Below are 27473 nucleotides of genomic sequence, written 5' to 3'. Positions count from 1 at the left end.
TCTGAAGACACCAACTCCCTAACTGCAAACATAGTATTTTGGGGACCAAAAATTTTGCCTCATACAAGAGTGAAACTTCTGTCTTTTCATAGTACAACTCCGACACCAACTATAAAATCAAAAATGTTTTCATACCTCAATATTATCTGATCCATAACATTGCACAGCTGCTTCTTCTGACAGCCCAACACAACCATATTCCAAGGGAGTGAAAACTGTAGTAGGTACCTGCTTGCGAGAAGCAGAGGAGACAGAAAGTATTACTGTTGAACCATATGAAGCAGCTGCATGGCAGATACAGGGGAGACTTTTGCATGACAGAAGTGTAGCTCTGTCACGCATATCTACTTTGGCTACTGGATTCAAAGCTGGATTCCAGATGACAAAATGCAATTCCTTTAAAATTCTTAAGAGAAACAAAAGCGTAAGATTTGTTTTTTGTTATTGAAAAAAAACCACCACCAACTCACATTGTCATAGTCCATCAATTCTGAAGACTGGCCAAAAAGACGCTGAGCCAGCAGTTTTCCTGCAGCTATTGCTGTGGGTGTTAATTCAGGACGGCCCTAAGAAGAGAGCACAAAGCTTTGTTTTAACTAAGAAGGAGGTAGCATCCAAGGATTTCTCCTGGGACAATGGTCGGAGGATGGCCAAATCGTTGGAATTCCAGCCTACTAGCCAGGGCTCCCAATAGAGAAGGCAGTAATAATTTCTGTCCAAACATGCTTTTAAGTCTCCGAGTTTAATATCTCTCTTAATGGCGGGGAACAAATGCCATGAATGTGTCAAAACCTTATATCTTATCATGTCACCTCTTGAAAAAGCAAAGGATATTCACATGCTAACCATTCACTTCCCCCTTTCCTTCTATAGTAAGTCATCAAGAAATTTTTCAGATGGTCTTTTTAAAGCAGGAAAAGCCTAGTATAAAGCAACAGTGTTTTTATAACATCAGACCTTTTAAAAAAAGTTGTCTGTCACATTTTTACAGAACACAGGCACAAAACATAGCTATTTGTAGGCACCATTACTGACTTCCTATGTTGGTCCTGGATCAGAGAAGTGGAACGCTATTGTGCTAGCACTGCAACCTATAGGTTGAGTTGGTCCTAGTCTCAGGCTCTGGTATTAGAGAGGGCCTTGAAAAGGATTGCAATTGGCAAATGCTACCTTCCTGCAAGTGAGAAATGGAATGATAGCAGGATATGACCAGGACATGCTCCAGTTCAAGCCATGAGTCCTGGCTACTTTTTATATCCAAAGAGGACTATGCAGTGTGCCAGAACCGTAATTTTGAGTGCTGGCACAATACCACTGGAGCATCAGAACTCCAGTGCTAGTTTTAAGGATGTTGGAAGTTTTTGCAAATTGAAGTAAGACATTTTCAGAGAAATTTTTTGAAGTCTGATGAAGAACAGTCCATGTAAGTTAGTAATATCTAACAAACTTCATAAATCTAGTAAAAAACATTATTTAACAGTTCATCCAAGACATATCATCAAGATACATCTTGAGATGAGGATGTTTGTGTGAATCTCTTGTCTGAGATGAGGAAAGAGGTCCAAATCTAGAAGGAATGATGAGGAGACATAAGAAAACCGTAACTTAAAAACACCTTTGTGGGATAACATGGAATGCTTTATAAAACACGTGAAGTTTTGATTCATACAGGTCCTATCTAGATATAACGGTTGTCACACTCTTGCAATGCCCCACTTGGAGGTAGTCATACAATAAGCCCTCAAGAACAGTGTTCAGCAGAAAATAAAATAACAATTCCCCACCACACATATTCAAGTTTCCCAAACTTTTTTTTGCACTATCCTGAAGTTTTTTAGCATTTACTGGAATTCGTTCCTCTTTCCCAGCTTATCTTTTCTGTATGTTGCTAGATAGATTCTGTATATGGTATTAGCTACCATTTACTTCAGTACACATACCATATCAATAATCTGCATATTAATACGCATTTATGCTTTCATCTGTACTAATAACCGCTTAAGTTAAAACTTCCATTGCAAAAAACCAAACTGAAACAACATTATGTCTAACCTGATAACAGAAACTACAATTCTAATTGTTAATGAAGACTAACCTATCTTTCCCCACAGCTCATGACAAATCACAAAAATGCAAGTCTATCCCTTTTTTCCCCCGCTAAGATCCATTAAGTCATGGTTTTTCAAATCCAGCATTTTGACTTTCAAGTCTGTAAATGTCATTTACCAGATGAAATTTGCCATTTGCTTTTTCTTATACACACTTGCCTGAAACATGGCTGCCAATCATTTCTGTAGCAGGAAATACAGATGTTGTTTTGGCATTCCAGAAATGAATAGAAGATTGGAACGAGAGATAAAATTGTGAAAGCACTGCTACGCATTCCATAAAACCCAGCTAATTACTAAAACATCCATGCAGATAAAGCCCAATTTCTCATAAACAATGACTTAAAGACCTTCCTTGGTAAATATTTGAAATGAACATTCACTTTGCAGTCATGTGTAGAACTACTCTGCTGATTATTATGGATACGAATTGTTCATAAGAATCCTCCAATGTATTATACATTTAAACGAGATGGCTCCTAAGAGAGTTTAAAAAGCTTTGAAGTAACGTGTATTTGTTCTAACACAACTCTTTTTGGTCTTATTTCTATTCAAAGCAACATACTGTACATTCCACCTTCTTTACACATCTTTGTTATAACACTCTTTGAAATATGACAGATGTATAGTGGCATGACCATATGATAAACCTCCTTCTGAGAGAACTTCTTTATAGTGTGTGCCATGCTTTTCAACAAGAATACTACTGGAGGAAGAATTTTAACACAGAGAGTTTATATCAGCACTGAAAAGAAATTCAAACTAAAATTCCAGCTTGATCTTCCTCATCCTGATTACAGAAGATGAAAATGCCTAAATGCAATTTCACCTGTCAGTTGAAAATAATATTTTGCCAAAGCTTGAAAAACTTTTTTTGAGGGTAGACAAACTGACTGACGTCTGGAAGGGTTTTTTTTTCCCCTCTCTTCTCCAAATGAACAGCTTGGATAACATTAGGATTCCATTTGCCATACAAGGGTGCAACAAGACACCCATGCACACATAGTTTCCCATTTGTGCCAGCTGGGTATGACTCCCAAATGAAAACAGTCATTCTGAGCATACCAAGAAACTCACCTTTCCCCTCTCTCACTCCCCTTCCAGCCAGGGCACTGAATTAAACCAAAAAACCTAGTTCTTCCTATTTGGTAGCAATTTAGTGTCTATTCAGTGTGGCATGGTAAAGGAGGGAGTAAGAGGGCTTAAGAACTACTTGCAAAGGTATAAGCAATAGCATGTTATGGCAGCAAAAAGACTCTGGCAGGGAGAGAGCAAAGAGAAATCCTGAACAGGAACACTGGAGAAAAAAATCTTATTCTTATAAGCAATATTAGGGATCACTGATGCTCATACAGAGGAAACAAGATTCCCCTTCCTGTGCTCTTTTGGTAGGTCTCACCCTGAAAGTATCACACACCAAGCTCTACAGCTTTGTGGTTCTTAGCAGGATGCACTTGATTCTTCTGTGTGTATTCTTTGAGATGTGCACAACACAGAACTTTCTTTCACTGCTGGTTCCCATGCCAATGAAATTTATTATCTAAATTAATTCTGCTTTAAGAAAAAGACAAAATTAATTTAAGTATTCAAATAAAATAAACTTTATTGCTTAGCAAGTGGAAGTTACATGGCTCACATTGTACTGCAGTCAGTAAGATAATGCCAATAATTCCTTCTATCTTTAAATTCTATAAATGCATGAGTACTATACTGTGATTTCTTTAATTCCCTATATTAAGCCCATATGCCAATAAAAGCTTAAGAGAAAATTTCTACAGAGCACTGATTTACCTTTCCAGTTTTTCCCCAGTTGTACTCTGGACATGGTATAAAACCGTGTTGCTGTTTTTAACATTTACATTTAGAAGTGCCTATTGAACAACTCAGGTTCAAATATCTGCGCTAATAAGGACAAAAGCAGGAAAAGGAAATCTAAGTTTTAACAACAAAATGAAAATGACAAATAAATGAAGATCTGATTTTTTTAGATCCAGAGTAGGAGAGCATCCTGCCTTCAACTTTATATTTCTTACTCAACTAAATCCTCAAAGGGCAGAAGACAAAAAGCACCCAAAAGGAAATTACTTGCCCAAAATAACACTGCAGATTGGCAGTAAAATGAGCAACAGAATCTAAGGCTCTGCCAGCTTTGCCTCTAACTACTGCTTCTTGGATGAAATTAAAAAGAAAAGTCTGGAAAGCAGGAGGCCTAACCAAGGCATATATCAGGGACAAGCAGGTGTAGGAGGTCGTTGTGAGCAGAAAGAGGACTTCAGGAAACATCCCAGAGCAAGAAGTGACAAGTACAGAGGGAACCTGTATGTGAAGTGAGAAGGAAGGAGAGGAACTGTACATAATCCCAAAGCTCTGTGTGACTGGACAGGACAGAGAAGCTGTGGAGAGTAAGAAAAAAAAGGAGAAATAGCTGAGCAGGAAAGAGTTTTAACACAGTTTAAAAGGAAATGGCAAGTCATTCACATGAAGATGGAGACAGACAGGAAGAAACACATGTCTACATGGAGGGGAAGAGGTCAGGAATGGTCAGCAGATTTATGAGATTTAAGTGTCTCTGGCAGTTCCAGAGTCCAGTCAGAAATTTGCAGGGCTATTCCCAAGATGTTATGTAACCTGTTACATCCCTTCAATAACTCAGAGCACCTGTAGGATTTAAAAATTTGAGACACCTTTAAAAGATTTTAAACATGGCAGAATGAAAAATCTTTTAAAGGTCTGTCAAATTATACTATATATGGTGTTTGGATATTGCTACAGTATTTATATTCACCAGACTTTTAAAACAGATGCCTTCACTATATCAAAACCAATCTTGATAGGAAGGCATGTGCTCAATTCCATTAAGTTCAACAACAGGTGACAGAATTCTGTATCTTGCAATGCCCAGCTTCTATATTCTACATATTGCCCAAATTTTTCAGGAACAGTAGGCAGCTGATGAAAACATCCTCCTGTAACTGTACAGTTCAGAATTCAGACAAACATTATTTTTTATGACAACATCATATTTGAAGATGCCCTATTTACAGTAAATACTCCAAGTTCTGTAAACTGAAAATTGAGGGATTGAAAGTATTTGAGTGCACTTTGATCGGGACAAGACATTCTTGTCATAGATAACTGTAGATTATTAATAGCACTAGATTAAGGCCACAGAATTCTGCTTTTGCCTCTATAATAAGTAAATAATTTTGCTTAAGTTATGATGTCCCCCTTTAAAAAAAACACAACAAACAAAAAAACCCCACACCAACCAAAAACACCTTATGTTTACTTGGCATAATCATTCACAAATCATGAACAGAAGTCAAATGCATTTAGTATTTGCAGCAATTACTTTTTCTTATTCTAGAGGAGGATACTTTTGTCAGAAGCATTTTGTGTCAGGGAGCAGAAAAGCTGTCTTGTGACTAGTCTCAATTAAACCCAAAATACTAAAAATGGAATTACAGAACTTGTCACAGTCATTCCCAGTGAGTATATTCAACTCCAGAAGGTAAGAACTGCTTTCACTCAGCATTCACAGGCAGCATGAAGTCATATGTCTAAAGTGATAAAAACATTATTAGAAAGATAATTGAAGTGATAAAGACATTATTATTAGCCTCTGACCAATGATGCATTCCCTGATAAACATCAGTAATAATCTCTAACGCTGAGATACTTCACAAGATCCACGTGAAGGAAATTACAGACCCAGGTGGCTGGCATAAACACTACAGCTCTGCAAAATGAAAAAGAGCAAAACACTAAGATATATACTAGCGCATGACGACATCTGGGGACTAGTTATTAGTCAGGAACAAAGTTGGCTTCCTGTTATTGTAAAATAGTTTATGTAGACTCAGTACCTCTGTTATGTCTCCAACTGCATAAATGTGAGGAACAGAAGTCGCTTCACTGGCATCAACAATGATCTTTCCAGTTTCAGAATTAGTTTTCACTCCAACTGCCTCCAAATTGAGAGTTTCAGTGTCAGGGGCTCGGCCTTAAGGAAAAAAAAAGAAATTAAAGTAAAAACTATTGGAAAACTTCACTAGTGTTAATCTAAAAATTTGGCATCCTCCGCTTTAGCTTTCCAAGAACTTTGTGCTATTTGATAGTCCAAGCAGAAAGATAACAAAACTTAGCTCATAATGAAAAAGCTGTAAGGGTGGAAAGTATGGATATGAATTTCTTTGTGAAAGGAGCTATATTACTATTGCCTTTGCTCAAACTATTTCAGAGAAAGTTATCCTTTAAAAATGTGCGGGACAACATCCACTGCAAAAAGTGCAAAACCCACATGGTTTAATATTTATTGAACATTCTAAATTCAGTTTCCTAATGTAGCATGAATATACATATAATAAGCAGCTTCTACACTGAAAATTTCCAATAAACATTAACCAAATGACACTCAATACTAACAAACAGCCTATTGCGCACGCTTGTGGATAAAAATTATTAATAATGCTGTTCAACATTAAACATACCTGAAGTCCTCTTTTCTTGTTATCTGATACGCTTATCTTAAAGCTTTTTTAATTCCCTCAGCTTGGATGAAAATGTTTACCAGCTTTGCTCTCAAGTCCTTAACGCTGAGTTATTTAGCTCAAACTCTATTTCTGTAGAGTTTAGAAACACTATTCCTAGAATTTAGGAACACAATTTTAAATTGATTTAAAAACAAATGAGGCAAATTCTGCCAAGCCTAGATTTTATTACAACTTTCTCTTCCAATGATTTTAAGTTATCTCATTTTTAAAAAAAAAATTTTTGTAGTGTTTTCTGCATAGAGTTACCACTTAGACCACTGAAGTCTTCATAACTTTACACTGAGCTTTCTATAGAGTATCTAACAAAGCAATTCCTGACCCAGAAATTGGAAACTTAAATCCTATCCAATTTTTCAAATGTATTTGAAGGTTAATAAGCATAGTGAAATTATCAGGTACTCCCAAAATATGTAGGGACACACAGGATCACATATAAAATATTATGTGAATATATCCAAATGAAGGAAATTTTATAACATTGCATCCATTTTTAGAGGTTATAAATGAATATGCATATATCTACATCTACATATATAGGTCTCCTTTGCCCGAGTCATGAATTTGTGTTTGATGTTAATACAGAGCTATAGCAAAGCAAAACAAAAGGGGAAATGTGTTTTCATTATAAAAACAAGCTCTTTGATGTTAATGTAGGAAATTATTAAACAAAAGGAAAACCTGGCTTGTCAATACAGACCTAATTATATGTAAACATATGATTCACTGCTTTATACATCTGCCATACAGCCAGGCCCCCCAAACAATGTCACATCTGAATGCCTCTGTAAAGACTTCTGTGTATTAATTTCATCTGGTGAAACCAACACTTCCTCTGGGAGTACTGACTGAAGCTGTCGGCACTTGGCTATCTGTCTGTCTTCCCTTCTGTTGTCCCCATGGGATGTTGATCTGCTGTTCCTTCTCTGCCCCCTGCTCCCCAGTCCTGATGCTATCAGGCAACAAAAATAATAAACCTCCAGGACCTTATCTTGGCTCGGATGTGAAACAACTTCCTACCGTTGTATTTCTTTGTGTATTGAGAGTAAAGCCTGGATATTCTGCAAATGGACAACTAATGGGGTTTTCTAGTTTCCCCTTTTTCCTGCCAGGCAGAGCCAAGAGAAAGCTTAGCACGCAATGGCAGGCACTGAAAGAGGAAAAAAAGAAAAACTGTCAACAGAGTCATTTAAAGACCTGTGACAACAACAGCTGAGTTTATCAAATCTGCAGGACAACACTCAACCTTTTGATTCCAGTCTATTTTAACATGTGTACAGCTTGGTATTAATAGCTAAGAGTTAAAAAAATGTGTTGCTACTCAGTGAAATTTCTCTCTCAACTTTTCTGCCTAAGTATTATTTCTGAAAGCAAAACCAAAACTTTAAAAAACTGAACTGAAGCTTTATTGGCCTTTAGCCCCATGCTAGCTCACCTCCATAAGCCAGAATTACAGTTACTGATCTTGCTTCACCTCAAATTAGGTAGCTTAGGTTCATGATTATCCAATGTGTCTTGGTAAGTTTTAATGTCAAATTCAGGAAATGCTGATATTTCCTAACATTCCCTTACTTGTATTATATAACTAGTTCTCACCATTTCTCAGTAGTATTGGATCAGAAGGACATTTGTTTCATACCCATAACTCCTAAGTTTTTTACATTTACAGCTTCAAGAAACCCTGAGTTTACAGCTTATTTCTAAGATCCAGAGGGCAATATAAAATTATACCAAATCCTACTAGGCACACAACACAGAGATAGCTCCCTCTAAAGCCAGCACATCTGCTTTTAGTTTGAAGATGTCCACTGCCCTGAAACTGCCACAGAACAAGGAGTGTATGATTGTATATGACACAAGACTAGATTTAGCTTTTATTCAAAACAGCAGATATTATACCAGACATCTAGAAGAAAGGTACCAATTCAGATATGACCCTTAAAAAGGTTACCTGCCTCCTGCACTTTTAATACCACATCATATCTCATCTTTAACAGACCCATACAATAACCACATAGCTGTGAAAACCACACAGATCCCCGCTTTCATGGCCCGCCCCCATTCACTTTTAACTTTAAAAGAAAAAACAGCTTTTTGATCTGTTTTTGTAAAATCCACAACCTGGCTTCCTAAGGGGGCTGCCAGGCAGCTTAGCTACAGAGAGTGACAAGAGACTGGTTAAAGCACCCATCTCGGATATGTGCTACGCTGGTTATATTGTGATGTAGCATTTCTGTCCCATCATCTGCTGGGGGGCTCTGGTAATCACACTTGCACACAGAATAAGGTGAAGGCAGTATCAGGCTGCTGTGACCTTCAGGTGCAAGACCTTCAACAATGGAGACTGAAGCAGCTAAGCTGAGAAGAAACCACAGGAATAGGCATAGTCACGTAAGTAGCAGCAGTGAGTGATAGCGTGCTCTTGCATACAGTAAGATTTCCTAGGGTGATAAAGGTGCAGCTGACAGCAGAATTTTATAATGGGTCTTCTGCAGTTTCTTAATCACAAAAGCTGGAATGTCTGTTTGCCCCCCAGCATTTGAAAAATCAAAACTAGAGCCAACCAAGCATTTTATTATCATCAGGCATGATACTGCAGATGGCCACTGTGAGGATACTACAGGATGACAGGATGGTTCTTCTAGGATAAAACTTAAGCCCAATAGTCTTCTCCACTTCTTCCCTATACATTGGCGATTTGACACACCATAACTTTACCCAATCTGACCTTAATCAAAATCTCATCCGTGTTCCCAGTCTTGGTACTCTCTCTCATCTTGTTCTGGGTGCCTGACATGCTCCCCAGATTAGTTGCAAGACCACTACCCTTTCCTCCTTCAAATCCCTCCTCAAAACTCATATGGTGTTCACTAAAACATAGCCAGCTGATAATGACTAATAAAGACCAATTCAGTGTAACCAATGTTCAGATTACAAGAAAATATTGACTACAGTAAGGTTAATTAAGGTTAAAAAAAGTTCAGAACCCTTACCACATTGATAGCAGCGTGCACCAATTTTACAAGGATGTTTTTGAACATTTCATTCATTACTGATAAACTTTCAGCATGCCTGCCATGATTTGAAAAAAAGTCTGACCCTTAGTCAGTGCTGGGGCAGTAACTATTTCTTTGCCAAGTCTGCTAAGCTGTACTACCTCTTGTAGCATTGACTAGTAATACTTATTACACAGAGGAGTCATCTCACCAGAAAGCTTGTGACAGCCATGGTGCAATCAGTAAACACTTGGCCATCATCATCCACTGCACACCTGAAGTTACTTGTGTCTGGAAACATGTCGCTGTGGTCCTACCCAAATAACAGCAACAGAAAAAAGCAACTCCAAGTGACATGCAACCAAATTAAAACCTTACAGCTTGGGACAGAATTCTAACAATTTGTTTTGTTCTCAAGGTCCTGTACAAGGTAAAGTGGGCTGGAAACATTTTCTGAGAAGAAAGCTACAGTTCACCTTCACATTAATTCTCCCACACTAAGCTTGCTTTAACCAAAGGTTTTGTACACCCTTAAAGGATGGCTCTGCAGTCTCAAAAACCAGTACCCACCCACCACCATTCCCATGTGAGGTCATTGGCTTCAATCTCCTGGACACTTATGGGTGAACAGAACCTGTACTCTGTAGAAAATGTTGCATTAATTATGCTAGTTTAATGAAATTACTTTGGAGCATTTTCCACCATTTTTTAATTTATTTATGCCACCATTCAGGTAAAGGCTAGCCATCACCTATCAACTCAAATAGCATTCTATAGTTCTGAATCCCAAACGTTCTCTCACACACAGACTAGAGGCATAGCCTAGCATCTAACCTTTCCTCAACATGAAGAAGTGATTTTTGTAGTTACAAGCTGGTAAAATAAGTAGTGTAAAGTAAGAGTTGCACTCAAAGTTTGTGGGTGGGTTAAAAGAAGGAAAAAGTACCATCCCACCCTCTTTCAATGCAAACAAATTACTTGCACATTAAAACCAGCCCTGTTGAATAAAGTCTGACTGAATGTCATTAAAACTAGATATTGGGAAAAAAACTAAAAGTACTGGCTGATGTAACGGGAATGATAATTTTCATTAGGACTGCAAAAACCACATCTTACCAAGACAGTACTGAATTAAAGTTAATGAGACACAGACATGGGAAGTTCAGAATAAAGACCCAGAGCCTCAGCAAATCACATCACATTAGCACTAACAGTTGTCCGAGATAAACCCAGGTGCATTATTTTTCACTGAATAGTTCAAAGGTTAAAAACTGGATGGCAAGATTTTGTTTGCAAAGAAGAATCTAAAGCCCATCTCCTTTTCTATAGGAGCTGGCAGAGATAGGCTCACAGGAGATCACAGCAATATTTTACCATATGGGACTTTTCAAAGAAAAGCTCCAAACAAAATTTCCGTTTTCTTAGTTAATTCAAACTGATTTGGTTGTAAGACTTGAAGAAAATTGTTATTAAAAAAAAAGTTATGTATTTAACCCTTTCTTGATATTGAACAGCAAGGATCTTATTTTACCACACTACAAAAATCTGCCAAGCACCCAGCCTGACACAAAGGACAATATGCTTGATAGCACATGATGTGCAACACCTGATAGCTGTTCAGCTTTACACTGAGCTAAAGTTATAATTCCTTTTTATAGCAAAGATGATACTATTTCAAAGACACAGTAGCTTTCCTCTAAGCTTATGAACGCAAAGGAACTTGAGAATGGTTGTTCCACTGCTCTCATCAGGGAGAAAACTCTTTTTGTAAAGCTAAACTTAAAATCTGCTGCTGGTCATTGCTCTTTCTGTTAACAATTTACTAGCACACTACCGCACTTTCTCTGTCAAACTAATTCTAGGATATTTTGTAAACACCTGCGTAGTTTAATCTTCAATCAGTGTTGCCCCTCTACACAGACCCCATTAGATACGTAGTAACTCTGTATCTTTTCTAAGGACTTTGTGAACAATCAAATGCCAGTTACAGCAGTGATCTTCTGCCACCTATTGCAAATTCAAATGGAAATACTACTCACCAATTCCTTTTATATATTAGCTGTGTTACAACTGCAGCATCCAATCCACAGGTTTCAGCCCTCCAATAGCTGAAACAAACCCACTCCACAAAGCCTGACCTCCTGCAACTTTGCCCTGCAGCTCAGCAGTTACATCTGTTTATAAAGGTGTCAATCTCTACCCTTTTCTTTGCATGAAGACCCTATGTTCAATCTGTACATGCACACACTTACCATTGCTTTGTAGCTCAGGTATATTAGGCACCCAACATAATTTTTTGTGTGTCCTTAAGGGGAGGGGGAATACTATATAATATTAAAAGTTTATTGGTTACATATTGAATGAAAAAAAAATCTCAAAAGCTTATCATTTCAGGGAAATTCTCACAAAAACAGAAGACAGAGCACTAGTAAAAAACAGAAGGACATTACAGGACTAGACATGCAGAATCAAAAAAAGGTCAAGAAAGAGCCATTTCACTGATTTGGCATATAACAGTATAGTCACTCAGCAATATAACACAGGCCCATAACAGTTACCTATAAAAGCTTTGGATTGAAACATTTAAATTATATTAAAAGTATCAAAGCGGGGGAGGGAAGTGTGCCTGGAATATTTTGACTGGTTCAAAAAAGCTGCTAGAAAAGCAAAGAGAGCATTGTGCCTGCTTTTATTGGTTTATCCATACAAGCAGAAAATGACACATTACAAAAGATAAACAAAACTCTTCATAGAAACACAATGTGAATTTTTTCAAAGGGCCTACATTAAGAGATAATACTGTAGCCTACCAAACTCAAACTATGTCCCACTGTCAGTAAATATTTTTAACATTATTCATAAAATCCTACTAAAATTCCATGATGCCTTCACAAAAATTAAGGAAATATCTATCATAATTCAGGCTACAATTAGTTAACAATAGCGGCTGCTTTTTAACCAACTCTACAAGCTGACTTTCTTCAATCAGTATTGTAACTGACACATCTGCAGACAGGAAATCCTCAACACTACCAAGTTTCCCAGCCTATTATCTGAGACACCTGGTGTGGGTGTGTTGATACAGAGCAAAACAATGAATCATATCGACTGCACATCAATTAAGCAGCTTTAACTGTTAATGTGTTTAATCCTTAAGGGTGGAGTGCCAATCTGAACACTAAAAAAAAAGTCAACATAAAAGCCCCAAACCCTCAACTATTCATTTTACGGTTTCTAAATATGGATTGTAACTCAAATCTATGACAAAAAGTATAATACATGTAGTTCCTCTCTATCAAAACAGCGAATAGAGTCGCATTACAACTGAGTTGCAATAGTAAGTATACCATGCAACCTTATTGCAGTATAATTAACACTAAACCAAGATTTTTTCTTATTATTTCAATTTAATAGCTCTTTTTTCCATCTTTGACAAAAGTAAACAAATTGACTTGACATTTCACAGGTGTGACTCCACCTCAGTGTAGTTTTACCAGAAAGCTTGAGGAAAATCAAATACGGCATTTAGAAACCCACTTTTTTGAGACATTTTCATCTCATTTCATGAATATTATTCTACAGTTTTCAGGATTATCACATCTTCAGATAGCATGACCTTTTTTGCTCTCGGCAAGGACTAAAATCCTTGATTGGTTCTAGTGAGCATAATCCATTATTATAGGCTGTTTCCACATTTTATAGAAGCCCACTGCACTTCTAAGAGAATAGTAATCACAATAAGTGAAAGAAAATGTTTGTCACAAACACAACCTGCTCTCTCTTTGGGGTATTAGGAAGATATAAAGCTGACTTACCAGGGGAAAGAAACAGGACAACATATTTAGTCCACTGGGCAAAATACAAAACGCTTTAAGTTATCTGTTCCTGCTTCCTGTAATGGATCTATTCTACGACCACAAGAATTTAACTTTATCTGTTATCAACAAATGAAAGAGTAATGCTTCCCCACTACTCTAAAACAGTAGCGTCAGATAAATAGCATAAAAATTAAGTAGTTAAAGGTATTGCTAAAACTGCTAGTAAAACTGGTTGCTCTGCAACAAAACAGATTTCTTGGGCAGTAAGTTTAAGCCTATTTACTTTGTTCACCAGATATCATCCGCTTGCCAAATATCACTACTACCTTTAGCCATCCATTATTGATCTAGAATTCCAGATATTCACAAAGCTTTATAAGCACAGGAGACAAGAGGTCTCCTACTCTGGTGGGCTTGCAGTCCATCTGAACCAATACAAAAACTGAGGGCTGATTCATAACAGCAACAAACGAGCAGCTTAGGGAGGCAACGCAGAAAGAGTATTTTCATTCCTGTGGGCTGAAGCCTTGTACCATACATGATTTAGTGTGTTAATCCTTACAAGAAGTAGCATTTGACTTAAAGGGGGCAAAAGCCAGATTTAATTACCACTTCTGGTGATTATGCTCACAGCCATTTGTCACAAAAGTCTTCTAGACTGATTTACTCTGACTTAGGCATCATATGTCAGTTCCAAGGGGTCTGAGATACCTGAAAGTTCCTAACCAGATTTCAAGAAGCTCTAAAGTTCCAAGGTTCCCTGCAACGAGCTTGGATTTTTAGGGGCAATTACTTCTCTTTCTCCAAATTGGATGATGGATGCGGTAACAAACTTAAGCAGCACAGTTTAGAAAAATTCCTAGAAGAAATGGTAGCCTCTGGAACAGGATAAATAGGAACTTGTGAATAACTTCATGAAAGTCAAGAGTATGGACTTAGAGAACACTACCTGCACCACAGTGTTGCTGGAATTCATGCTTTCACCCTCTAGTAAACATGAGGAAGACTAAATGGTCTCCCATTTATTGCAGCTCATCAAAAGTAGTTACCATAGATTTCTTCCATTTGCTGTAACTTTCATACGTTTTTAGACTGTGAGCAAGTCAGACATGCAAGAAAAGAATTAAAAACCTATCAATGTTTAAGTCACTAAATAGTTAATATTAAAAAAAGAGGGGGACTGTTTGGCCCCATAAAACATGATGAGGGGACTTCATTTTCAGAATGGAAAGCATTGCAAATAAATGTTAAGATAATCAAGTTTACCTACTGCCCACATCACTGTGTCAAAGGAATCAGTTTCTTCTGTGCCCAAGTCGGTATTTTTCCAAGTGACTTGCAATCTGTTGCTCTCCAATTTTTCAACTTTGATTGGGAAACATCTCTTTAAAAATTTTGTGCCATAAGATTCCATGTGCTCAGTTACTAAAGATGCCATTTGCTGTTGAGTAGGGGAAAAAAAAAATTGTTCACTCTTAGATATATGACCTTTTTAATGTAAAACCCTCCTTCAGCTGTCTTCATGAAAATCCAGTAAATATACCGTGCATTTCAAATATTCTTTGTCACCTAGTTACTATGCATTGTCAACACACGATAATTTATTGAGCCACTATGATCTGCAACTCCATTTCAAGAGGCATCTACATCTGAATATTCAAATTATTTTTTAAACAGTAAAATAGTATATGAATAAAAAGGTTGCTTTTAAATCATTTGTTACTTACACAAAAATAGCACCTAGAGCATATTCAATTTAACATTACCATAATGACCATTTTCTGGCAGCTTGATGAGAATTAAATACTTTCATAAAGCTAAGGAAGAAGAATATTTCCCTCTGCCATGACACCTGTCATTTCTCTGCAAGGACTATGAATCACTACAGTTTCCTGGAAAGTTCTACTACAAACAGGAAATAATGCTTTTGTTCTAAGAGCCTGTTTGAAATAACGCCATACCACAGTCAAGTAGTAAAGCATTGCATCAATGGGTTTATCCAAAGATGTCATTGCTCTTGACTGCGATAATTCAGGTTGCACATTGTCAAAGAATATGTTTATTACTTAAAGGATATTATCACAAAACCACTCACACAGAACAACTACATGCAAGCTCTCAGCATACAAAACTATTTTTGAAGTTGATACTAACTAATACGAAGGCAACAGCAGGGTTATATCTCTTCAGAAACATGATAGCTCACTAACCAGTTTCCATCAGTCTCAATGTGGCTACAGACTGAACATAATTACTTTACCTCTATTAATACTTTCTTAACTTTGAAATGTCCATTGTGCTTTTCATACCTACAAAGGATCAAGTTCTCAGAGAAAGCCCTACTGTAAGTGTTTTATGAAGTGCCACACACGCACTCTTAATTCTTTTCCCTGCTTGCTCAGATCTCATGCTGTTACAGGTGTAGATTTCTTCAACGATGAGTGCAAATCCCAAGACACATTCTTATACAATGTTTTGCAATTAGTTGTTGCCCTTTCTCATCGTTATTTCTAATTGCTTTTATTCTGTTTATACAGGAACGGTTTTCTGGCCAAAACTGTTTTCTGTTTTGTCAGCACAATCATGACCACTTATACTTTTAAATAAAATCCTTCCCGATTTTGAAACATATTTTTTTCTCTTTATATTTCCCTGCCTGAAAGTTTTTGCTTTTAATTTGCTCCAGCTTAGGGTTGATAGTTCTACTGAAATCACTATTTTTTTTTTTTTTACCTAGTTATAACCGAACTATTTTGAAAGTGGTAAGGTCAAGATTTCCAATTCCTATTGTCATTACAAACTTTCAGCTTAGTGATTTATTTATATTCATCATAATGAACTCCACATTGAACTACTTAATGCTAAGTCCAATAATTTATTTTAAAAATCATTATCTGTAACTCCTAGAAATTCAGGATTACTTTAAAGAGATTGTCTGGTTTTAGCAGTGGCATAAATTCCTCCCCTGCTTCCCAACCTTTTCAATAGTGCTTTCAATTAAGCAAGAGGAAAAAAAAAAAAATTTACTTTTCTGAGTACAGTATCAAGAGATATGATAGGAAAACAAGAGCTAATATTAACTAGTTTCTCTTCAGAAAGCACATACTAGGAAGTGTTTGGAAAAAGCCAATTACACTTTTTCTTTAGGAGACAAAAATAATCAAATAAACTTTTTAATATATTTTTATATAAGGAAATGTAAAATATTCCATACTCACTTGATCAAACCCACGAAGTGGGATACTTCTCATCATGACCGTAGTGTCCAGTCCAATGCCCGTTAGAAAACCAGCACACTCAAGTGAAACATCTGGTGAAGCATCAGTTAAGGAAATATAAACAATAATTTCATATAAATGCAATATAAAAGGGTAACATATAAGTAGGCTTTTTACCTAGAGATATCAAGTTCTCCTCAGACAGACAACATCTTTAGCTTGCTTTTGTTGCACAGAATAAAACTCCAAAGGCTTAGATTATTTTCCTCATAGGTAACATTGTTTTGAAGATCCTGAGAATTTATCCTCAGCTGACCTTAATTCCCATGATGCAACTGCATAGAAAACCATTACTATTCTATTACCAACTCAACTACAGGGCATGAGCAAAGGAATTAAAAAAACAGAGCTTTCATAGGAAAGACAGCTATACTGCTTATAATCATAAATCATCAGAGCTTTTTCAAAGGATACAGCTGGCTCCAACAACCAACCTGTTACATAAAAAGAAAAAAGAATAAAGCAGTAGAATGAGCTAGTGCGTATTTCCGGAAAACCAAAAAACTATTTTCTGAAGCATGTATAGTTACAAAATTATAGGTTTGAAGAGTGGATCTGATGTTAGATGGGAAGAAAGTGTGGCTTATCAACTCCAACAAAGACAACACTATAACGTGGTATAATGTGTGGGCTTATTTCATTAACAGAATAAAACAAAAAGAACAGGCTTATAAGACATAAGGAATTATTTTTATATTGTAAAGAGTCATTTAAACACAAACTCTGAAAGACAAAGTGAAGAAAGCCATGAAAAACTCAGAGAAACTAGCAGGGTTAAGAGGCATCACAAATATTTCAATTGTGTTCTATGATAAACCTCCATTGGAAACATCTGGAGTGGACACTGACAGGTTTTTCCCCCAGTGCCCGTTGCTACTGATACCTCATCTTTACAGGGTGTCTCAGCTCCATTGCCTCTGAGACAGTAGGCAACATACAAACATACTGACATGCAGCAGTCTTGTTGGAACTCAAGTATATCTCAAAATTTCTACAGGTATCTTAATTACTAAATATAAATTTTTAATTATTTTTAAGAAAACTTAACACAATCAGCAGTTAAGCACATTTGAAATTCATCATCTTCCTATCAAGTAGGTTTCAGTTCCCAGTGTAAGACTTTATTCATTACTATATTTCATTTTGATTTACAACCACCTGCTTTTTAATAATCTTATTTTTCCAAATGCCAAATATATGCCCTTCCTGTCTTCAGAATTTTGTGTATGCAGTTATAGAAAATCCGTTTAATAGATTTACCTAGACTAGTATTTACCAAATACATCCATTTTAGATCTTGAATAAAACTCCAGCTCCCATCTCTCCCCATATTTCACACCCTTTCAACCAAAAATATCACTAAAATTGTCCATCAACACTTTTAATTTATGAGGTGTATCAGCAATCCAGCACAGCAGTTTCCATGCCTGTCCCCTGATGCCCTATACACTGCAGCAGTCTTCTCTATTCTGACCATATCCTCAGTTCCCTACGGTCTGCTGGGTACACAAAAGACAGAATGCCCAGTCACTGTTCTGGTGCTAAAAGTGGGTCCAACCAGCCAGTCACTGACACTCAGCTGCTGGGCAGGCTGCACCTGCATTCCTTTGCTGTTCATGTGTTATGCAAACTTGTTAAAATCTCACAGTTTGGAGGTGCATTCCACATAATATTTCCACTTACAACAAATTCTTTTGTTAAGTTTTTGAATTAGGAAAAAAAGCATCATTAGGGATCAAAATTTCTAGTTACTATGAGTAGAGTGTGGAATGTTAGGCTCTTTCGGACTATGATTTTCACTTATGGAAATACATGCTTTATAAAAAAAACTTTAATCCCCATGCTTTTATAGAGAACTTTTCATCAAAAAAACAGCAACGTAAGGCCACAACACTTGGAACCTACCTGAGTATTTGGCACATTTTTTCTGTTTATTTTGGGCTTTTTTTTTTTAAAGCAGGTCTCTCTTACACTGCCATATTCAAAAGTTAAAAGAAAAAAAAAAAAAACTTTGGAATTTTGGGTATGGAAGAAGTAGTTTGCTAATTGTGTTTCGGAAAGCTAGAAATTTAAAATACACCTGAATTTAGATATTTACTTAAAAAACGTAAAATACAAACTCACATAATCACGGAGTTTAAAAATGTTATTTGAAGTTAGGAGGATAAGCAAGGAAGCATAAGCATTATAAACATAAGTCACAGAATCGTATCGTATTCTTTTACCCATACCTAACCTTGTTTGACTGTTTTGAGGAAGGTAAGTTTTAGCAACACAAATGACAATGCCAGCAGAGAGAACAGTTGCATGGAAATAATCCATTAAGTAAAGACCTTTTCCCTCAGCAGCTGTGCCTCCATTAATTCAAAAACCCTAAGCAACAAAACAAAACTTTTGACAAAACATGCTCCAAACAGGTGAAAATCCAAAGCAGTCAGATCACAAGAAGGAACACATTTGAAATACCAACCTGTGGCCTACACATCCCACACTGTTTTGTATTCTACATTTTACTTGATTCCTGGCCGAAGTAGCATATACTAGTATGGTGCTTCACAAAATAAACATAAACCCTTAAATCCATGCAAAAACACACACAAACTGAAGGCTAACACAAAGTGGTGCATGCACTGCAGTCTCTTTAGAAGGAGGTACCATTCATCAATTTTAACTAAAATTTACAAAGCAATGATCCTTCATCCACCCTGTTACCAGTGTGCAGTGGTATACACACTTACAAAGACAGAAATGTGTTTCATAGAAGGACATCAAGAACCTTAGAAAATTAAAATATTTTATATGTGAACATGTATAGCAAATACAATGTTAGAGGCATGATGGAGCTCTGCAGACAGCAAATTTGGCTTCTTCTTTTGATTCTGCCACTAACTAGCCACATATACCTAGGAAAGTTATTCTTCCACAATATTGCAAGAGAGAAACAAGTACAATACTTGGAGAGCTCTTCATACACAGTCTATCCTATGCTAAGAGAGCAGAGCAAAAATAGTAGGTGAAACACTGGCTCACAAGCCTATACCTTACCCTAAACCAATCTGCACCATCTCCTAGTTCTAACAGAAATGCTTTTAAACTTCTGAAAAGTGCAAACATGGGGGCTGCTGCTCCGTAAGCCCCAGGGATTGCAGAGTCAGTACAACACGTTTTCTCACAAAAGACACTAGATAACATCTATCTATCCTATATAAAAACATACAACTTCTGAAGGTGTACAGAGAACAGGTTGAGCTAAAGAGATTAAAATCTGCTAGTCTGGGTTTTATGTTTGGCAAACAATTTAACATAGGGGGAAATAAATTCTTCCAACATTAGGGCACCCGATTCATCTGTGAATGGATTATCAGCCCCTCTTTTAGCATCTAGCTCCTGGGAAGTGCTGCAAAGCCACACGCTGCCCATGAAGAAATACCTACTGGAGATTCACGGGGAATAGAATGAGAATATCTGTAATTTGGGCATATGTTTGCTCTTCTTTTTCATTAGATGAAAAATAGATGCCAGCTGGCACTCATTCATAGTATCAGCACCACATTATTCACAAGTTCTTCTACAAAGTAGAGGGTTCCTGGGCATTGTCAGTGTCTAATAGAAAAGTTAAGAAAGCAGAACCTAACCTCCTTCACACCTGTTCAGTCCCTCACTCATTCTGAACTTACTGCAAGGCATCTTTTGCAATTTACTTTGCCAAAACCCCTCATCTCAGTAGCAAGAATTTCTTCACAATGTTTGTATATCTAAGGGACTTTTAAGATGGTTAACAGTTTGCTCTTTTTTTTTTTTTTTTTTTAAATAACTGCAGGACTGACAGTTCTATAACCCCCAGGCATGTAATTTGTAGTTGAGATATGTACACTTGGATAGGGAGAAAAGAAAGAATAAGTACAACAGTACGACACAGCTCAGACTAAAAACAAAAGGTGTTAAGTTGAACCTTGGGAATATTTATAATAGAAACAAATCCGACAGAAACAAACCTTTAACAACTCCCTCCTTCATTTGCTAGGACACAGCCTGATAAAGCACAGAAATGCTACTGTAGCCCCTGCAGGCTTATTTTGACTAAATCTCAGGAATGCAACATATAAACACTAGACTCCCACATTACACTGTTACAACTTGCATTAGCAGCAACTGGACAAAAGCCACATTTTCACAGAAACATCTTACAGGGATAAATCTTATATTTAGTTGGGGGGGGGGGGAAGGGTTAGTTTGGGGGGTTTGTTTTGTTTTGTTTTAAACAATTTCCTTGCATAAATCATGCTCTCAAAATTCAAGAGGTGACTGATATACTACAAACAACAGCAAATTTACTTTCCTTTTTAAATGGTACCACGGAGCCTTGTTTAGGTATTTGACGTTTAGCTGAACACAGTGCATTTTTTATATTAGAAAGTCACAACCATGAATGGCAGCTCTGTTTTCTTTCAAAACACCAGTATTATAGTTTCAAGTCTCTTTTTCTTATATAGACTTTGCTTTTTCTAGATTGCTCAATAGAAAAAGAAAAAAGTAGTATTATCTGACTTTTCTGCTAGCAAATCTGCATTTCCTGCCACAATTATTTGCATCAGGAAATTGCTCTGTAGTGCAATGTTGACTCAGAATCTTACTGTGCTACGTGCTGCAAAAAACAAAGACTATGGCATTTTAGTATTTCCATTAAAAACAAATTTTTACTATTTTAGTTAAACAATAGCTCCCAAAGCATAAGAAAAGGTAAAAGTAACCCAATTGTCTCATCATATTTTCTTTTGTTATCAGAACTGCCACCACGTAAGAGAACATAAAATTATGTTAGAGTTTCTTTCCTAATTGAAGAGCAATTTAATGTACACCCGCAGCAAATAGGGACAGTACAGCCTTCATTTAAGTTTATGCTGCCCTCTTGTGACTTCCATGTATAATTGCTACAGCAAACAAGTCACCTTAACCCAAGATGGTGAAAATTTGTATTTAATTCAATTTTAGAAGGGAATTTCGGGGGCCGGGCAATCTGTTAGTTACTAATGAAGGTCGGTAGTATGATGTTGATGCATAGCAAAACAAATTCGCAGAAGGAAAACAGAAGGACAGAAAAACTGGTGTATAAAAGGAAATTTTGAACATTTTTCACCTTGCCATAAAGAAAAAGTACGAATGCCAGCAACTATTAAAGCTATGGTAAGGTAACTTACGTTTTTCCAGGAGATTCTTTTAACCAGAATAAATCATCACTTGTGATTCCATACTCCAGTGCACCTGCAATCTACGATCACACAGGTAAGATCTTGAATCTACAATGCAAGTCCTGGCAGCAAAAAAAACTAATAGCAACTTGGGCTGTATTAGCTAAAGTATAGCCAGTAGACCAAGGGGAATATATCTGGGGTTGCCCAGATATGTTATCCAGTCTTCGCCTTTGGTGATTTTCAAAACCTGACTGCAAAAAGCCCTGAGCAACATGATCTAACCTCACAGCTGATTCAACAGCTGACCCCAACCTCCTTGAGCAGGAGGTTGAGCTAGATGACCTCTAGAGATCCCTTCCAGCCTGAATTATCCTACAGCTCTAAGCAACATCAACATACTGAATTAATGCAAATTGTTTTCTATGGAAATGTTTTTCTGAAAAGCCTGTGTGCTTTATATAAAAGATAATTTTTCACATGACAAATACAAAAATCTCTTGTGTGTTGTTTTATATTTACATGCTTTATCCTCCAAACGTTCATTATTATCTGCAACAAAACCACTAAAGCCATCAGAGCTGTTAGATGGCAAGTATAACTTACATGCATAGGGTATTTTGGTCTTCCTCCAGTAGCAATGACAATGTTTTCTGCAGTAACAATAGTCTACCAACAAAAATACAAAATCAAAATCAAGCATTTGAAATCCTTTTATCTGTCTTTAGATTTTATCTATGTACAAATGAGTGATAAATGAGAAAGCTCGCACTACTATCTCCTATTTATATGACATAATAATCAGCAATGCATTAAAAAAAGGATGGAGATAAAATAAACTAATACCTGAAGGAGTTTCTCCTACACATTCTCTATCAGTTTTTGTTTTAATATTAAGCTTGCAATTGTTCCTATACTGGACAAGATTCTGATGACAACTTGGAAGCAACAGCTGTGCACAAATAGCAGCTTTTTAAAATCAATTTTTGCTTAGTACAAAACACACAGAGATCACAGCAAGTGAATTCTGTCTCTAAGGCCTGGAGCTGAGCTACCTCACAAATGGCATGTTTTTAGAAAGTGCTAGGCATTTAACCCCCAAAAATATTGTTCTCTCAAGCTGGTATTAACTAGTAACATCATATAATTACCCTCAAAAAGGTGTTAAAAATGCATGTTCAGTCTCTTGTTAGATGTGCAGAAATGGCCACCATTCTGTTATGTGACCCAGTTGCTTGAAGCTATGCATTCAGTATAATTGCCACCCACAGTTTTGTATTAGCAAGCTAATCCCCCTTACAATTCATCTGAAGGAAGAAAACATCTCAGACTGATCTAACGCTCAGAGCAATAAGATGTTGGTGCTCTTTACACCACTGTAAGCATCTATCAAAGCAGTATGACTCTGACAAAAAAAAGTCTCAGCATTTCCATCTGCAGAGAAAAAGTAATGGCATCTAACTGACAGGTTAGAGGCTAGGGACTCAGTAGGCAACAGTCAAGTTCATAAACATCTTTTCTAGGTGGAAAGTGCAAATCTCCCTCATCAAAACAATACTGAATACCCAAGGCAATTTGCAAAAGTACAGTCTAGCTCCCAGTGGACCTGAAAACCAACACATGGAGACCTGAAATGTTTGAAGTGAATGATACTGCAGAAATCAATACAGCAGCTCACCTCTTTACCTGCTTTTGTTAAACCACGGACTGTATGCGGATCAGAAAAACTCCCTTTCATGTTGAAATATTTCACCTTCCTGTTTAGAAGAAAACAGCAACATAAATGCACACTCAATGAAGAACAGGAATGAAATATAATCAGCTACTTTTTCCATATCTGAAGTGCTAAAAAGGATAGCAAACAGGCATAGAAAAGTAAAGGGAAGAAAGCATCTCATTTCATAGGATTGTTTGCAGCTCTGTCACATAATTTAAGTCACTTAATTCTTGGGTCACAGTTAACTCCTCTATAGGGCAGAGTACCTAACCTTGTAACATGCTTTGGGATCAGGTTATTGACCTCTTCAAATTACACATTTTCCACTAGCCATAGCATCACTATTACTATCTATAACACTACTAATACAATGCTCATTTGAGAGCGTACAAAAGTGACTTAGCAGGATTCACAAGACTAGTACCTGTTAAATTATCTATTAATATAATTTCTCTATAAAACAAACTGCATGCTGAAAAACTTGGAACCATTTCTGCACTGAAAGCAAAAAAATCGGCTGCTCTAGTACAGTGTTATCTGTGGGCTTGTATGGCATAGAAATTTTGGTGGACAAGCTTGAAATTATCTTGAGAAACCCTGACTACTTCATACTAATGCAAAACCTCTCCAGATTAAAGAGAGCATTCCCTGATCACTACACTGTTAGAAAGCTTTCACATACAGTCACTTTCAACCACTATTTCCCAGAAAAGAAAAGGAAGGGGAAAAGAAAAAATACCACTTAAATTGGCAAGGGCACTTACAGTCCTGAGCAGAAAGGGCTCATAAACTCAAAATACTAGCTCTAATGAGAAACTCCAAAGGCAATTCAGCAATTCTACAAGTAAAAGAGGAGCTCCTTGACTACAGGAAGATAGATAAACTTCAAAGTCTTATTTACTTGTCTTGTAGTTGCACTCTGTGTCCCCAGTTCAAGGATTTCACATAATTCTGAACAGCTTGTGCCATCACAGACCTATCACAAAACAAGAAACTGAGCATGAAGTCATCACATTACAAATTCAGATTATGCAACTCAAAGATACAGGCAACTGCTAGAAATTAGGAATGTTCTACAGTACTTTTTATTATAAATTATCAAGTCCAAATCAACATAATATCTGCCCTGATAAATCAGTAAATATACTTCTGTGGTTTAAAGAAGGAGCGGTCTAAAGAGCTTCATGCAAAATTCACTTCCCTAACTGTCCCTAAACAAACACCAACAGGGAAAAGTTGATAACGCATTTGCAACATGCACGAGTGGATATGGGCAATAATCTTTACCAGGTATGATGAACAGGTTGGGCTATATTCCAGCCATAATGTTGGGCATCTTTAAGGGCACTCCCTAAAAGGGCTGCTTGATGCATAAGCTTTTTAGGAATGCATCCAACATTCACACAAGTTCCACCAAGTCCCCATTTGGTTCCTTGGAGAAAAAAAAAAAAAGGAAAGGAAAAAAAAAGTAAATGTATCAGGTTAGTGTAACTTAACACAGTTGGATTACTTAGAGAATTAGGTTGTTCATGCAATTAGTTAAAAACTTCTGAAACAACAGTTTACTGTCTCCTACAGATCAGTTTCTAACTCTGCTTATGTTCCTTTTTTTTGACAAAAAATATCTCCGTATATTTTTCTTCTAAAATTCAAACAATCTCAAGATGTTTCTCAGAGCTCTGAAGATCCAGGTACTACACATTCACATTTGCTTATCTGCATTTGCAGATCTTATTTTACATATTGTACATGAAGAACCTCAACATGATGCAATTCACGATTTTTAGAAATTGTAAATGACATTTTGACAGAGACAATATTCTCACATACTTAAGTCTAAAGTCTACTACAAATGGTAGCAGCAAACACTGCTAACAACCTTAATGTGTGGGGGAAGCAGGCAGAGCTGGGACATCATTGGAGGGAATGAGCAGTACAGCAAGCTGGGCTTAAGGACTTTTACTACAAGCAAAGCAGGCAGCATGGCTTTGGTCTCTTTGCTGCCTGGAGCAATCTGCTCACCTAGGCAACCATTTTATAAACATGTCCAAACATTATCCTAGTATTTCTCTTCCATACCTTGTGGAGAAGGTTCCACATAATCCAAAACGGCCACTTGCCTTCCAAACTGAGCAGCTTTAAACAAAAAGCAAGGCAAGGTATTCAGAGGAGGGAGAAACACACAAACCTAAACATTTTTAGTAGCACAGGTACAGAGAAAGAGTACAGGAGATGACAGCTGGTGATTTTTACTGTCTAACTAAAGATGCCGGACTAGGGACCCAGGCTGCCTATGTAGTCAGCAGATTCTCCAGAAGGCACTTAATAACCCAGACTAGAGCCTGCAGCTTCCACTGATGCTAAAAATGCAATTTGACCCCAAATGAGACGTTTAAGAACCTTATAGGTTGTTGAGCATGTTGCATTGAGTTACAAAGGGGCAAGGTTCTCTACAGCAGTTAAACAGTTCTTGGAATCAGTCTGAAGGGACTGTTGTTTTAACACATAAATAAGAAACAGTGTAATTTAAAAATACAGTACCTATGGAGGCACTCAGAGTATTTTACAATAGCACTGAAATAAAAGCTTATTAGATTTTCCCATGACAAAAGAAAAAATGTTTTTTAAAAGGTGAATAGAAAAGCCAAACAATTTCACCCTACCTGAGGGTGTGAATTAATTTGCAGATTAACTGTATGGAGCTGAGTTAATAATTAATGTGCAGGGACTGAAGTATACTATGTTTCTTACAAAGCTTTAGCATTATCAGTTACACTTCTCTTAGTTTTCATAACCACCACTTAAGCTAAAACAAAAGTTTTGTTAGTTATTTATACATACTAACCTTCTTTTGCACAAGCAAGGCCTCCAGACCCTCCACCAATTACCAGAAGATCATACTCATTCTTTCCTGTGAAGAGGACGTGAAAAAAGGAGGAAAAGAAACAGGCAAGAAAGAAGGAAGAGGTATGTAAGAAGGCAAATATCAAAAAGTACACTATTTTTTACAATTGATTATTGCTGATTTGGGTTTTCTTTACTTTATTAGGGCACTGTGTTTTTTCAGTGTCCCAAAGCATTCTCCAAAAATCATTTAACTACCTAGTCTAGTTTTGTGAATGACATAGAGAAAATAAAGCAATCCAAAAGAAGTGAGGAAATAGATTAGATTTTTACGCAACGTCCGAAGAAGCTCTGTCTGCATGATTAGACAGTTGCAACTGGGATCCACTATAGGTCTTCTGTCTCTGCATTACAGCAGCAAGTTCTACACAGAGATTTTTCAGCGGGGCCACCTTATCAGACTCGCAAAGCTTCAGCTGCAGTGTAGGCCTTGCAGGGGTGGTGGTGGCGGCTGTCAGAGGGAAGCTGGCCCCTTCTGCCACCTCAGCGTCCCCACAGATCAGCCCAGTGCCCCGGATCAGTTTTGAAGTGGCAGGAGAAGCCCACAAGTGAGCAATAACTCGTTTCTTAGCAAAGGCATCAGGACAAGCCCTACTTTCACAGAGCTGCCAGTGGTTCAGGGAGGACAGCTGAGGCCCGCAGCCTCTGACACCAGCTGTGCCACCGTAGGGCTGGGGGGCTTTTCTTGGCAGTTATGGGCGGGCAGTTGGATTGTGAAGGATGACACCCCGCAGGTCGTTGCAGTTAAGCCTGGAGGAAAGGTTTGGCTGCCTCTCGGGCTGCCCCGGTACCTCTGCAGAAAGCCCCACCTCAGGGGCGCAGGAGGCTTTTCCCACTTCACAGCCACCTGCGGCCCGGGACTCCCTCAGCAACACAGGAGCCGGGGCACGGGCTCCGAGAGAGGCACCGGGGC

General features: G+C 37.3%; 1 protein-coding gene across 3 annotated transcripts in view; it reads right to left on the bottom strand.

The window, feature by feature from the left end:
- Window positions 1-27473, bottom strand: part of TXNRD2 (thioredoxin reductase 2) — a 56697-nt gene that overhangs the window by 28840 nt on the left and 384 nt on the right. For 2 of the 3 annotated variants that reach the window (XR_011326649.1, XM_069795021.1), the window contains exons 2-14: window positions 26502-26567; window positions 25736-25792; window positions 24944-25088; window positions 24558-24632; window positions 23618-23696; window positions 22546-22608; window positions 21949-22019; window positions 17165-17184; window positions 16691-16782; window positions 14739-14913; window positions 5975-6111; window positions 471-566; window positions 136-228 (exon numbers count right to left, since the gene is read on the bottom strand). Coding sequence is in view for 1 of the 3 variants with exons in the window: in XM_069795021.1 (XP_069651122.1) it covers window positions 136-228; window positions 471-566; window positions 5975-6111; window positions 14739-14913; window positions 16691-16782; window positions 17165-17184; window positions 21949-22019; window positions 22546-22608; window positions 23618-23696; window positions 24558-24632; window positions 24944-25088; window positions 25736-25792; window positions 26502-26567 (1169 nt within the window). In the remaining 2 variants the exon portion in view is untranslated. Of the gene's footprint in view, window positions 1-135; window positions 229-470; window positions 567-5974; window positions 6112-14738; window positions 14914-16690; window positions 16783-17164; window positions 17185-21948; window positions 22020-22545; window positions 22609-23617; window positions 23697-24557; window positions 24633-24943; window positions 25089-25735; window positions 25793-26501; window positions 26568-27473 lie in introns of those variants that run through there. The other variant, XR_011326650.1, reaches the window with a different exon arrangement.

This window comes from Haliaeetus albicilla, chromosome 10 (assembly GCF_947461875.1).
Source record: "Haliaeetus albicilla chromosome 10, bHalAlb1.1, whole genome shotgun sequence".
In the NCBI taxonomy this organism is placed as follows: Eukaryota; Metazoa; Chordata; class Aves; order Accipitriformes; family Accipitridae; genus Haliaeetus; species Haliaeetus albicilla.
The sequence above is the reverse complement of the archived record's forward strand: the minus strand, read 5'-3'. Positions and strand labels throughout refer to the sequence as shown.